General features: G+C 41.4%; 1 protein-coding gene across 7 annotated transcripts in view; it reads right to left on the reverse strand.

Annotated features, from left to right (window-relative positions):
- Positions 1-13472, reverse strand: part of ADAMTSL1 (ADAMTS like 1) — a 755614-nt gene that overhangs the window by 40785 nt on the left and 701357 nt on the right. For all 7 annotated transcript variants that reach the window (XM_029201839.1, XM_029201841.1, XM_029201844.1 and 4 more), the window contains 2 exons: positions 2771-2983; positions 770-950 (listed from right to left, as the gene is read on the reverse strand). In XM_029201839.1, coding sequence (XP_029057672.1) covers positions 770-950; positions 2771-2983 — 394 coding nt within the window. The remainder of the gene's footprint in view (positions 1-769; positions 951-2770; positions 2984-13472) is intronic.

Consider the following 13472-nt stretch of genomic DNA (forward strand, 5'->3'; position numbering starts at 1 on the left):
TTGGCCCTTGAACAACACGGGTATGAACTGCACAGATCCACTTATACTGGGATTTCTTTCACGAAATACCTACTACAGTACTACACCATCCGTTGTTGTGAAATTGCAGATATGGAGCGCCGACTATCAAGTTATAGGTGGATTTCTGACTGCTCGGGGTCGGCGCCCCTAACCTCTGCATTGCTCAAAGGTCAACTGTAAACCCAAAGTTGAAGCAACTATGGGAAGTGGAAATTTATGTCAACTGTAGCACGATGCAGCCCTTTGTAGAAGAGAGGATAATGTTTCCTTAACTAAATTGGAGTACTGATGAGCACAGGTATTTACAGCTAGAAGAAAGGGGAGGAGTTGGGGTATAGGCCAATAGTCACTATCCCCTAAACACTTCAACTGCAAACATGTTTCTTTTCTTACAAACCAACCACAGAGCCAGCTTCTTACTGCAGTGTGGGAGCTTCTCTCTTGCCAGGGCCTGGGATGCTCCTGGACCCTGAACAGACCCTATCAGGCCCTTGGGAAGCCTGGGCAGCCTTTAGCTGGCTGAATAGTGAGGGAAGAAACAGCGAAGGGAGGAGGCTTATCCTGAGGGATGTTTTCTGTGCAGTGGAGAGGCTGGCGGGCCCGGGCCTACAGGAAAGGACGTCAGGTCCCCTCACCTGCACTTAATGTAGCTCTCTCAGTGCTAGACAAGGGCTGGCTATGAACTTGGCTAAAAGTCCAGGCCCATCCTCGGGAGTGGGCGGCCTGAGCCAGCATCCGGCACACTCACCGGGAAGGGCAGTCTCTCCGGTTGCAGGCGATGGGCTGCACAGCAGGGCGCACCTTCCCTGCACAGTGGGTGGGGTTGACCTCCGTGCTGTTCAGGAGACACCTCAGGCGGGGCTGCTGAACCCCTCTGTTACCACAGGAGGCTGAGCAGGTCGCCAGTCTGTCCACAGACCACCAGTAATCTATCACAGAAGGAGGATCAGAGGTGAAAAGAAGATAGCATCAATGCCCATGTTATTCCTTCAGAGTGGTGGGGTGGGGTGTGGTAGGAATGAGATGCTGTTATGAAGGAGGCTCTGCCCTGCGGTAGGCTCCATTTCCCACCGACCTAGGCAAGTCACGTGGTCTCCAGGGGCCTCCGCTGGCTTATCCATAAAGTGAGTACAGTAGCCCTTATCTTGTCATGCTACTGTGAGGACTGGATGTAAACAAAGTACAGGGCCTAGCCCAGTGCCTGGCACATAGAACTTCATCAGTGGCTGTAGCTCTCGTATTTTTTAACCTACTTCCTAAAGTACTCTTTCCTTCCATTAGTTTACCAGAAAGTGACTTTATTTTTCAACAAAGAGATAGAAAAATATCAGAGGTACTTAACAACCATACTTAAAAGTCTATACTGGAGTTGGACTTTGTATATGTTACAGAAAAACAGCCTATCCAGAGAGGCTCACTTTTCACGATGACGTCGGTCAGGAAGGCCATTTCTTTGGATTTTCTGTTTGGGGGTCTGGGACTGACTGGTAGGAAAGCTGTTAAAAATAACTGGGCTGGGGCTCCCCTGGTGGCGCAGTGGTTGAGAGTCCCCCTGCCGATGCAGGGGACGCGGGTTCGTGCCCTGGTCCGGGAAGATCCCACATGCTGCGGAGCGGCTGGGCCCATGAGCCATGGCCGCTGAGCCTGTGTGTCCGGAGCCTGTGCTCCGCAACGGGAGAGGCCACAACAGTGAGAGGCCCGCGTACCGGGAAAAAAAAAAAAACTGGGCTGGTAAATTTTGAGTGCTTATTTGCACTCAAAAGATTTGTGTGCTACAAATCTTGCAGATAGGCACTGCCTTCTGGTTTTCAGCAGAGAGTGCCCGGCTGGCAAGAAAACGCAACATTGACTTTCCTGTGTGGAAAGTGAGATGGCAGTGGAGGCCTCAGGAAAATCTCCCCCCTTATGTGCTATTCTGGGATAGAATCTCTGTCCCTTCCCACGGAAACCTCCATTTTAGGATACGTGCAGTAGAATTTTGCTTTCCCTGCAAGTATCACACATAGGCCACAGGTAGAACCAGTCTATGGAAAACTCAAAAGCCTTATGTAGTTTCTATAACAAGGCCAGTTTGGGCTCCCTTCCCACTGTTTTGGGCTCATTCACAACCCTTTCTTGGGGCCGTGAATGCCAGGCCCCACCCAAGGGCTCTCTGACCTGCCCAGGTGCCTGGAAGGTGAATGCATGAGCCATGCAGACTCCTCAGTCTGCTCGTGGACAGGCCACAGAGAAGGTGCCAGGAAGGCACTTGGCGTGTGACTGCAGCTGGAGACTTCTGGATGATCAGCGGTCCTGGCACCAGCCCTGGTTCTCCGAGGCAGAGGCAGTAACCACGTAGTTCACATCAAGAGGTAATTTTAAACCAGCTCAACAGAGAAAAACTTGTATTTTCTTAGTAGGCAACTTTGCGAGTGTGTGTGTACGCTCTCTACTAGTTAAACCAGCATAAAGGAAACACATTTGCTTTGCTATATGGCGATATCTCCTTGGTCCTGAGCAGCAGTAACATGATGAGCAGAAGGGCGCATCTATGAAAGCAGCACTGACTTTTCTGGGTTCTGCTGAGATGGGGGTGGGTGGCTTTTCTGAAGAACCTCACCATATGGCAACACGGTTGGGCTTCCATTTGCATGTTCTAAGAACCACTGGAGATCAGAAATCACTTTGTTCTGCTGAAGAATTAGATTTCCAAGTAGACTCTCTTCTTCAAGAAACAAGCCTGGCACCCAACGCCTGAAGGGTTTCTTACCTTGGATCACTAAAGAGGCCTTCTGGACGAGCATTCCCGCCTCATTCTGAGCAAGGCAGCTGAATTCCCCTTGAGACCCGCCACTAAGATTTGCAACCCGGAGAATCCGTCCGGCTGCCAAGATATGATGCGTCAGTCCTGTGGTATTGGCAACTGGCTGGTCACCGTGGAACCAGGTGATATTGGGAGTAGGGTGGCCTTTGATGGGGCAGCCTAGAAGGAGAGGTGAGGAGAGGTAAGCTATGGATAAAGCCAATAAGGACACATTCCTGATGAGCTGTTTGACTGTTTCCATGGGTTTTGAGGCCATACATTTGATGTGGCTTCCCCATGGCATTTTTCTTATGTTTCCCATTCCCAAGCAAATGGGAGATGTTTTTATTCTCTGGATGCTTGGAGGGTGACTGTTACTCATTCAATTAAAGTAAAAATTCCTGGGGAACACAAAGTACCTATTTTTGTCTATGTCCCTGTAATAACTTAAAAAAAAAATGAAGCAATTAAGATTAACTCATTGGACATTTTCTCAAGTTAATTAGTTCCTATGCCAGTTTTATACTGAAAGAAATCACTTCTTCAAATGCAATGAGTTGGGGGAAAAAAAAACCCCACGTACTATATAGTAATAGTTAGGAATCAAACTTTAATTGGTAAATGTCTAACGTCTGCCTCCATTTTACTCTGTGATTTTTCAAGCCAAAAATTTTCAACAGAGACTAGGAAAACAATTTTAAACACTGATCTCATTTCTCTATAGGTCAAGAACCTTGGCCTTCTGACAGCTCTTCTGACAATCAAGCCTGCGCTGGACATGTACAATGTTATACTTATTACATAGTCATTGAGCCTATTTTGATACATTAAAATTCCAAAATATTAAACTGAGATACGGTGTCTACTCAAGCCTTTGTAGCACAGAATTAGTAAAATAAACTGATTACAATTGTGAGAGAAAACTCATTACCTCTAAATTCGTACTTGTTGAATTTGCTGTTGTGACCCCAGAAACTTAGCTTCCAGGGGAGATTTATTTGGAGGTTTAAAATGCAAGATAAATCATTCAAAATTAAAGACAGTGGAGGTTTTCTATCAGTTCAGTTAAAAAAATATCTATTTGGTGCCTAGTGTTCTGGGGACAGTAAAGCTAGTTAAGATTATCTTCTCTCTTGCAAGGAGATCCCAGCTGGTATGGGATGCAAAAAAGCACACTAATAAAACTGAGATATAAGGCAGAAGATGAGATCAGTGAGACACATAGATGGTCACAGATGGATGTGTGTGCGTATGGATCTGTACAGAGAATGGATTTTCTAACGTTGTTCTGTGTTCTGGGGGCAGCGCTGTTAGAATTTTTATAGTATGGCAGCGTTAACACAGGAAAGGTCTTTAAGAGATGATTTAGCTTACTGCCAGAGGAGAAAACTGAGGCCCAGAGATGTTAAGAGACCTTCCCAAGATCAAGGGGGGCAGATCTTCTATCTGAGTCACTGTCTTGTGCTCTTTCCCCCATACCTACTGCTTGTCTGGTTAGACGCCAACAATTTACTTAGGCATCTTGATACCTCCTTCCTTTGTCTGCGTACTCCCTTCATTCCCTTGCCTTTTTACATTTTCACTGTGGTTGTATAGGTTGAAGAGGTGGGAACAGACTACTTTGAAGAAGGGCCCTGGAAAAACAATGCTAAAGTTGACCCTCAGAATTTCAGTATGGAATATCATGTTATAGGACCCAATTTTTCACTTCTCGCCCTGTGGACTCACTCTGCCATGTAACTTTACAAGGGCCATCCCATGATGGGTGGGCTTTACTTCCCCACCTTCTTACTTTAGGTTTGGCCATGTGACTACTCTGGCCACTAACAAACACTAACAATGAACAATCTGAAAAGGAAATTAAGAAAACAATTCCATTTACATGAGTATCAGAAAGAATAAAATACTTAAGAATAAACTAAACCAAGGAGGGGAAAGACTTGCACACTGAAAACTATAAAACATTGCTAAAAAAAGAAATTAAAATCATAAATGAATGAAAAGATATCTCACGTTCATGGGTTGGAAGACAATTTTGTTAAGGTGTCAATACTCCCCAAAAGAAACCCAATTCAATCCCTCTCAAAATCCCAATTAAAAAATTGTTTTTGCATAAGTAGAAAAATTCATCTTAAAATTCATATGGAATCTCAAGGGACTCTGAATAGCCAAAACAATCTTGAAAAAGAGCAGCAAAGTTAGAGGTCTCATACTTCCTGGTTTCAAAACTTATTACAAAGTTACAGTAATCAAAACTGTGGAACTGGAATAAAGACAGACATATAGACCAATGGCATAGATAGAGAACCCAGAAATAAGCTCTTATGTATATAGTCAATTTTCAACATGGGTGCCAAGACCATTCAATGTGGAAAGGATAGTCTTTTCAACAGATGGTAATGGGAAAACTGGATTTCTACATGCAAAGAATGATGTTGGATCCTTACATTAAACCATATACAAAAATTAACTCAAAATGGATTAAGGACCTAAACATAAGAGTTAAAAGTATAAAACTCTCAGAAGAAAACGCAGGGGAAGAGTTTCACAATATTGGATTTGGCAATGATTTCTTGGATATGACACTAAAAGCACAGGTAACAAAAGAAAAGAATTAGATATACTGGACATCATCAAAATTAAAAGCTTTTGTGTATCACAGGACACTAACAACAGAGTGAAAAGGCAGCCCACACAATGGGAGAAAATATTTACAAGTCATAGATGTGATAAGAGATTAATATCCAGAATACAGAAAAATTCCTACAACTCAACAACAAAAAGCACCAACCAACTTAAAGATGAGCAAAACACTCGAATAGACATTTCTCAAAGATATGCAAATGATTAACAAGCACAGGAAAAGATGTTCCACATCACTAATTGTTATAGAAATGCAAAACAGAACCAATGAGATACCACTTTATATCCATTAGGATGGCTATTATTAAAAGAAAAAAAAGAAAAAAATTAACTAGAGTTGGTGAAGATGTGGGAAAATTATAACACTTGTGTATTGTTGGTGGAAATGTAAAATGGTGCAGCAACTGTGGAAAACAATATTGAGGTCCCTAAAAGAAAATTAAACAGTAGAATTACTGTATGATCTAGCAACTCCACTTCTGGCTATATACCCAAAAGATCTGAAAGCAGGACTTGAATAGATATTTGTACACCAACGTTTATGGCAGCATTATTCACAATAGCCAAAAGGTGGAAACAACCCAGAGTTCCATCAATAGATGAATGGATAAACGAAATGTGATAAATATATATGATGACTATTATTCAGCCTTAAAAAGGGAATAAAATTCTGATACATGTGACAACATGGATTACACTTGACAACATTAATTTAAGTGAAGGAAGCCAGACACAAAAGGACAAATATTGTATGATTCCCCTTATATGAGATACCTAGAGTAGTCAAATTTGTAGAAGCAGAAAATGGAATAGTAATTACCAGGGGCTGGGGGAAGGAGGGAATGGAGTATTATTATTATTTAATGGTATGAGTTTCAGTTTGGGATGAAACATGGATATGTTCTGGACATGGATAGTGTGAAGTTGTACAACAATGAGAATGTAATTAATGCCACTGAACTGTACACTTAAAAATGGTTAAGATAATAAGTTTCATGTTATGCATATTTTGCCATAATGAAAGAAATGAGGCAAAAGCTGCACTGGGTACCAGTTTCAATCCTAGACCTCAAGAGACCTGGTGAGTTTTTGCTTGTGCTCTTATGCCTTTGCCATCACTGAAGAAGAACATGCCTCGACTGGCCTGATGATCTCAAGGGGAGGATTAGAGAAATGTGGAGAACAGCCAAGTCACTCCAGCCAAACCCAGTTTAGATCAGCTGAACTAAGTAAGAGCAGTAAGAATAAATGATTGATGTTTTAGCCACTGAGTCTTGCCTTCATTTTAATGCAGAACCTCTTTTTTTTCAGGGGTTGGGTGAGGTAGCTAACTGATACATTTAGGGAGTAGGGGCTTCCAGAGCTCCTTGAGCCATGGATCCAAGGCTTCCAGCAGGGTGGAGTTTCTACCTGTATACTGACCCAGCTCTCACCTGACCTGGATCTTCTCAGGTACTCCGAAGGAGCAGGCTCCCCACATGCTTCTGGTGGCAACTAGGCATCTATATGCCATGAGGTCCATGGTGTGTCACTGTACTCCCGTTATGAAGTGGGTGTGAGAATGGCCTTGGGGAGAGCTGTATAGAAATCAGTCCACTGGGGACCTCCAGAGACCAGCAGCACCCACTCCCTCCAGCCCAAAAATGTTGCCTGGAGTCAGACGTGGGCTTCATTTTCTAATAAGAGGCAGGAAAGCTGTACGTTTGTTTAGGCATAGCATGATTTCAAAAGTGAAGCTTGAAACAAGTACAGCTTTTCAGACTTACTGAAACAGACAGATATATGTCTTCCTATCACATCTGCTTTAAAGAAAAAGAGGTGCCATATGCTGTTGAGATGCTGGCTCCATGAATCCTTTCGTTTGGTCAAGTGTGCATGGAGCGCAGTGAGGCTGACTAGATTCCAAATTGAAAACTAAGAACCTTGCTGTTCCCAAGGAAACAGGAGATGCTTGGCCAGAGAATCTCTCATATTTAGCTCTAGTCTTTTTTTCTCAACCCCATTAGGACTGATTGTCTGAGAGACTATTCAGGCAGGAAAAGGAGTGGTAGCAGCTACAGGCTATTTTCTATGGCTGATAAAGTTACTTATCTAGGATCCAGAAATCTTAGCTAAATAAGTAGTACATTTACATAACAATTACATTCAAAATCCTTCCTCTTTCCTGGAATCGGAGGCCAGAGTGAGCAGCCAGGATACCTCTCTTAGCCCATCGGGGTCTTGCATCTTGGATATATTTCCAGGGTCTTCTAGCTTGGTGATCCTAGTTGAGGCATGAGGGCTGCCATGGATATGGTGTTCTTGAAACTCAATTTGAGAAAGACTCTTGAGTAGCAGTGACTAAGACTTTGAGTCTTTGAGAGGCTGCTTCATAGTAATCCCTCTCACTCTGAAACCTATCCGGGTGAAGATCTGTTTTGTAGAAAGCTTTTAAAGGAAAAGCAGTTTTGTTACTTTCAAATGCAGTTACACAGATACATGACTCTCAAGGAGAACTCTAGATTTTGAAAGGGCTCTTTGGCTTCTGTTTTCTAATCTATAAATGAGAGCTTTAGATTTAATCAATACTTTTCAAATTGATGTTCCTTGGGGCCCTAAAGTTTTGCAGAGGTATGAGGGAGGAGGGTGGGGAACCTTGATAGGGAATCTGCATAGATGGGGCTTTGGGGTCTCCATTCCCATTTCACTCATAGCAGAATTACATATCAGGCTTCTGCATAAGAAGATTCTTTTATTGGTAACCAGTGAATTAGATGATTTTTAAGGTGCTTTTAGGTTCCAAGGGTTCTCAGCATCATCTCAAATTCATCATTCTCACCCCTCTTCTTCTCAGATAGGGCAAAGTAGACTTAGTCAATCTATATTGTTTAGGTCAATATGTAGTGAAATTGAATTGTGCCAATGAAGTGCTCCTGGAAGAGAAGTTATATATGGAGGTTATTTAGGATTAAGATAAGCAGAGATAGTAGAAGAGGAGGGCAGTCTAGAAGATGCAGTATGAGCAAAGGTGAAAAGATGAAAAACTGGTGATATGTCTTTGAGAAATGACTGGTTGACTTGACTGGAACATGGAGGACATAGATGATGCTGGCATGGTGGGTGAGAGATACAATGGGGAGGATCTTGAAGGCCAGAATCTGGTCTTTTGGGAGCCCCTGCAGGTCTCTGAAGACGAGGGGGTGATCTAGGTTGGCTTTAGAAGAATCGGTAAGGTGGTTCTTTCCAAGATGCACTGGCTTGAGAGAAAGGAGAAGCTAGGATATCAGTTCAGAGGTGACAAGAAGTGAGACATATTTGCAAAAGTAGCTCTGACAGGATATGCGGAGGATGGGGGTAGAGACAAAGAAGAGAAGCTAAAGAGACTGGAACACTAGTGGGATTGTTAACAGAAGTAGGTAAATCAGGAAGAGAAGCTATTCCTTATTTCTACCCCTAGAGATGAATAAGTTTAGTTTTAAGCATATTGACTTTAAAGGTTGTGACAGAACTAAAGGATGGAAAAATCCATTGAGATGATAAAGATAAAAATGGAAGTTAGTTAGCGGTAAGAACTGGAGATAGATTTTGGGAACGAGTCTCATAGATTTACGGAAGGAGTCTTCAATGAAAAGAGGTCAGGTCTCAGGACAAGACAGTGGGAGAATTCTAACATTCAGTGATTGAAGAAGAAATAGGAGGTACTAAAGGGCTCTGTGGGATAGGAGAAAAATTGAGACCATGTGATTTCATGGGACTCCAGAAAGGAAAGGGATTAAACAAACAGGTTGTTAGCAAATAATTGATTTATATAAGAATTTGTGGAATGAATGAGTGGTTTCATTTTTTTTAAATGAAAATAACTAACCAAACATATTCTTTCCACAACCACCCTCCACCCCATGTGCCCAGGTAATATAAAGGTAAACTTCATTCCAACTCACGTTTGAGTGATCAGAAATTTCAAGTTAGTGGAATTGGAAACAAAAGTGTTCTGTATAATCAGAACATACCATTCAATGCTATGTTCACATATTTCTTTCTTTAATTTAAGAGAGAATTTACCTCTGGGTCTTGAATCTTTAGAAGTGCACCAACAACTGTGTTATTAAGAAGATAAAGGATTAAAGAAGAGGGTGAATGAGAATGCTTTAAATGTTGCAAAACAGGAACAGAGTAGATCTTGGCCAGAAAACTCTCAAAACAACTTGACTAGGGATTCTAGTATCCAGTGATGGTGAATAACTAGGTTGGACTAGTCTTAAAATTTAAACAGCAGCAACAACAACAACAAAATACACGAAACAACAACTCCTGGAAAGCAGTGAAGAGTGACCAAAAGCAATGGCGGAAACAGAAGGGGAGTCGTCCTAGAAACCCAGGAACTGCAACAGGTGGGATTTGCTACCTAGTGGCTTTTGGCCTGAGGAAATTCCTCAATCCCCAGAAGGCCCAGATTGCTGGAAAATGTATAGCTTCATTGTCTTGAGATGTCAGAGGACAGTGTCTGGGGGCTGTTAGAATAGCTGGAAAGTTAAGGGAGGAAATCCTTTAAGGTAAACCTTAAAATCTATATAAGTCCTGTCCAAATTCTTTTTAGCAGACCCCAGAGGAACCCAGCAAAAGAGCATCAGCTAGAAGCTGACAATAGAGTGGAGAATTCAGTCGGTGCCCACTGCAGGGAAGACGGAAGTTGGAATTTGAGCCCAGCCAAATTAGCTGCCTTTTAGAACAAAACCAAACACTCTTCATAGGAACATAACAGAATGCCAAGTCTCTCTAGTATATCATCTATAATTTTCATTATGCTGCGTTGGCCAAAATGTTCGATGGTTTTTTCCCATTAGATGGCTCTAGTAGCACTTAGTTGTCTTTAACTTCATTCAAAACAAATTTGTTAGATTGTATGTGACAGCTGTCATATCAGCGTGCAGTTAAAGTCTTATCAAAATTGGTGAATTTTTGTGTAGCCATTTTAATATTGAAGATAGAAGAAAAAAAGCAACATTTTTGGTATATTTTACTTTATTATTTCAAGAAAGGTAAAAATGCAAATGAAACGCAAAAAAAGATGTGTGCAGTGTATGGAGAAGGTGCTGTGACTGATTAAACGTGTCAAAAGTGGTTTGTGAAGTTTCATGCTGGAGATTTCTCGCTGGACGATGCTCCACGGTTGGGTGGACCTGTTGAATTTGACAGTGATCAAATAGAGACATGAATTGAGAACAATCAGTGTTATACCATGAGGGAGATAGCCGACATACTCAAAATATCCAAATCAAGCACTGAAAATCATTTGCACCAGCTTGGTTATGTTAATCGCTTTGATGTTTGGGTTCCACGTAAGTTAAGCGGAAAAAAACCTTCTTGACCGTATTTCTGCATGCGATTCTCTGCTGAAACGTAATGAAAACGTTCTATTTTTAAAACAAATTGTGATGGGTGATGAAAAGTGGATGCTGTACAATAATATGGAACGGAAGAGATCATGGGGCAAGCAAAATGAACCACCACCAACCACACCTTCATCCAAAGAAGGTGATGTGTATATGGTGGGATTGGAAGGGAGTCCTCTATTATGAGCTCCTTCTGGAAAACCAAACAATTAATTCCAACAAGTACTGCTCCCAGTTAGACCAAAAGCAGCACTCGATGAAAAGCGTCCAGAATTTGTCAACAGAAAGCACACAGTCTTCCGTCAGGATAATGCAAGACCGCATGTTTCTTTGCTGACCAGGCAAAACCTGTTACAGCTTGGCTGGGAAGTTCTGATTCATCCACCATATTCACCAGACATTGCACCTTCGGATTTCGATTTATTTAGGTCTTTACAAAATTCTCTTAATGGAAAAAAATTTCAATTCCCTGGAAGACTGTAAAAGGCACCTGGAACAGTTCTTTGCTCAAAAAGATAAAAAGTTTTGGGAAGATGGAATTATGAAGTTGCCTGAAAAATGGCAGAAGGTAGTGGAACAGAAGGGTGAATATGTTGTTCAATAAATGAAAAATGTGTCTTCTGTTTTTACTTAAAAACTGAAGGCACTTTTTTTGCCAACCCAATACAGTTAAGAAACACTAGATAAGAAAAAAATGTGATCCATACTTAATAGAAACAGCAGTCAACAGAAACCAGTCCTGAGATGATGCAAGTGTTGTAATGAATGGACAGTGACTTTAAAGCAGCTATATAAGTATGTTTAAGGAGTTAGAGGAAAGTCTACTCATAATAAATGAAAAGATGGAGTATCTCATTAGAGAAGCAGAAACTGTGAAAACAAATTCTAGAGCTGAAATGTGCAAAAAATGAAATGAAAAATTCACTAGATGGGCCTAACAGAAAATTGGAGATGACAGGAGAAAGGGTCAGTGAACTTGAAGGTAGTTCAGCAGAAATCATCCAGTGTGAAGAACAGAGGGAAAAAAGACTGAAGGAAAATAAACAGAGCTCCATGGACCTGTGGGAAAAAGTTTAATATATGTGTAATTGGAGCCCAATATGGAAAGAAGAAAATTAGACAGAAACATAGTAGAAGAAATAAAACTATCAAATCTCCCAAATTTTGAGAAAACCATAAAGTTTCAATAAGGTTAACAAACCACCTAGGAACATCATACTCAAAGTGATGAAATCAGCAGATTAAAAAAAAATCTTGAAAGCCGTGAGGGAGTAATAAGGACTGGGTTTACTCTCTTGCCATAAATAACTAGAAAACTGGACAGAAATGTATGAAATGGCTGTTTTCAGACATTAGATAACAGACAGCAGAGGGCTGTGATCCCTGAAAGAAGAGAAATAGATTACGTGAGCCTGGTGAATTCTCTGCCTTCCTGCCTGGAGGTACATTCTGAGCTGCAAAGTAGGGAGGATGTATTAGTTTCCTAGGTTGCCAGAACAGAGTACCACAGACTGGTTGACTTAAGTGACAAAAATTTATTGTCTCACAGTTCTGGAGTCTAGAAGTTTGAGAGCAAAGTGTCAACAGTGTTAGCTCCTTCTGAGGGCTGTGAGGGACGGTCTGTTTTATCTATTCTAGCTTCTAGTGGTTTCCTGGCAATCTTTGGTGTTCCTTGGCTTGTAGATGCATCACTCAAATCTCCGCTTTCATGTTCATGTGGAGTTCTTCCTTGAGTGCATGCCTATCTCTGTGTCCAATTTTCTCCTTTTTATAATGACACCAGTAAATTAGATTAGGGCCCATCCTAATGACCCCATCTTAACTAGATCATCTGCAAAGACTCTGTTTCCCAATAAGGTCACATTCACAGGTGCTGAGGATGAGAGATTTCAGCAACCTTTTGGGGGGACACAATTCAACCCACATCAGAAAACTATCCCAAGCAGAGCATGACAGTCTGGACTAATGAGACAAAGAACAGAGTTCAGTGAGGTTGAGGCAGCCAGAAGTTGAGCAGAATTCTGGAAATGAGGGCGTTACGTAGAAAAAGGGCCCCAGAAATATGCATAAATTCCTCTTGAGTCTTTGCCCAAATGAAGATGTACATGCATAGAGTGAAACTCTACAAGACTGACCAAACATCAGTCAGGGAGCTGTGAGTTTACTATTTCCCGAAGCTCAAGTAGGGCTAGAAGGGCTTCAAGTTCTGACCAGCCAGAGTGCAACATCCTTGTTCATCATCAGAGGAACTCAGTAGAGACGCCCGAGGAGCCCTAGGGTAAAGGTCACTATAGACCTGCTCTAATCAAACTTAAGAACAAACTTCAAAAAGATCGAATTAAACTTTGAATAACTTAACTGCTTAAGAGAAGAAAATCCAACAATCACTAGAAGAAGAAGACAACAAAATCCAGACACTTAATGATATAAAATTTACATTGTTTAGCTTTCAATCAAATATTACTTGTTAAGTCAAGAAGCAGGAAAATGTGACCCATAACAAAGACAAAAATCGGTCAGTGGAAACATATCTAGAAATGATAGGGATGACGGAATTAATAGACAAGGATATTAAAACGGTATTAAAAATAAGTTAAATATTTAAAGGAAAACATGTACATAGTAAGAAAGTGGAAGTTATAAAAAGAATCAAA

Source organism: Monodon monoceros, unplaced genomic scaffold (assembly GCF_005190385.1).
Source record: "Monodon monoceros isolate NGI ecotype Baffin Bay Population unplaced genomic scaffold, NGI_Narwhal_1 Super_Scaffold_5, whole genome shotgun sequence".
NCBI lineage: Eukaryota > Metazoa > Chordata > Mammalia > Artiodactyla > Monodontidae > Monodon > Monodon monoceros.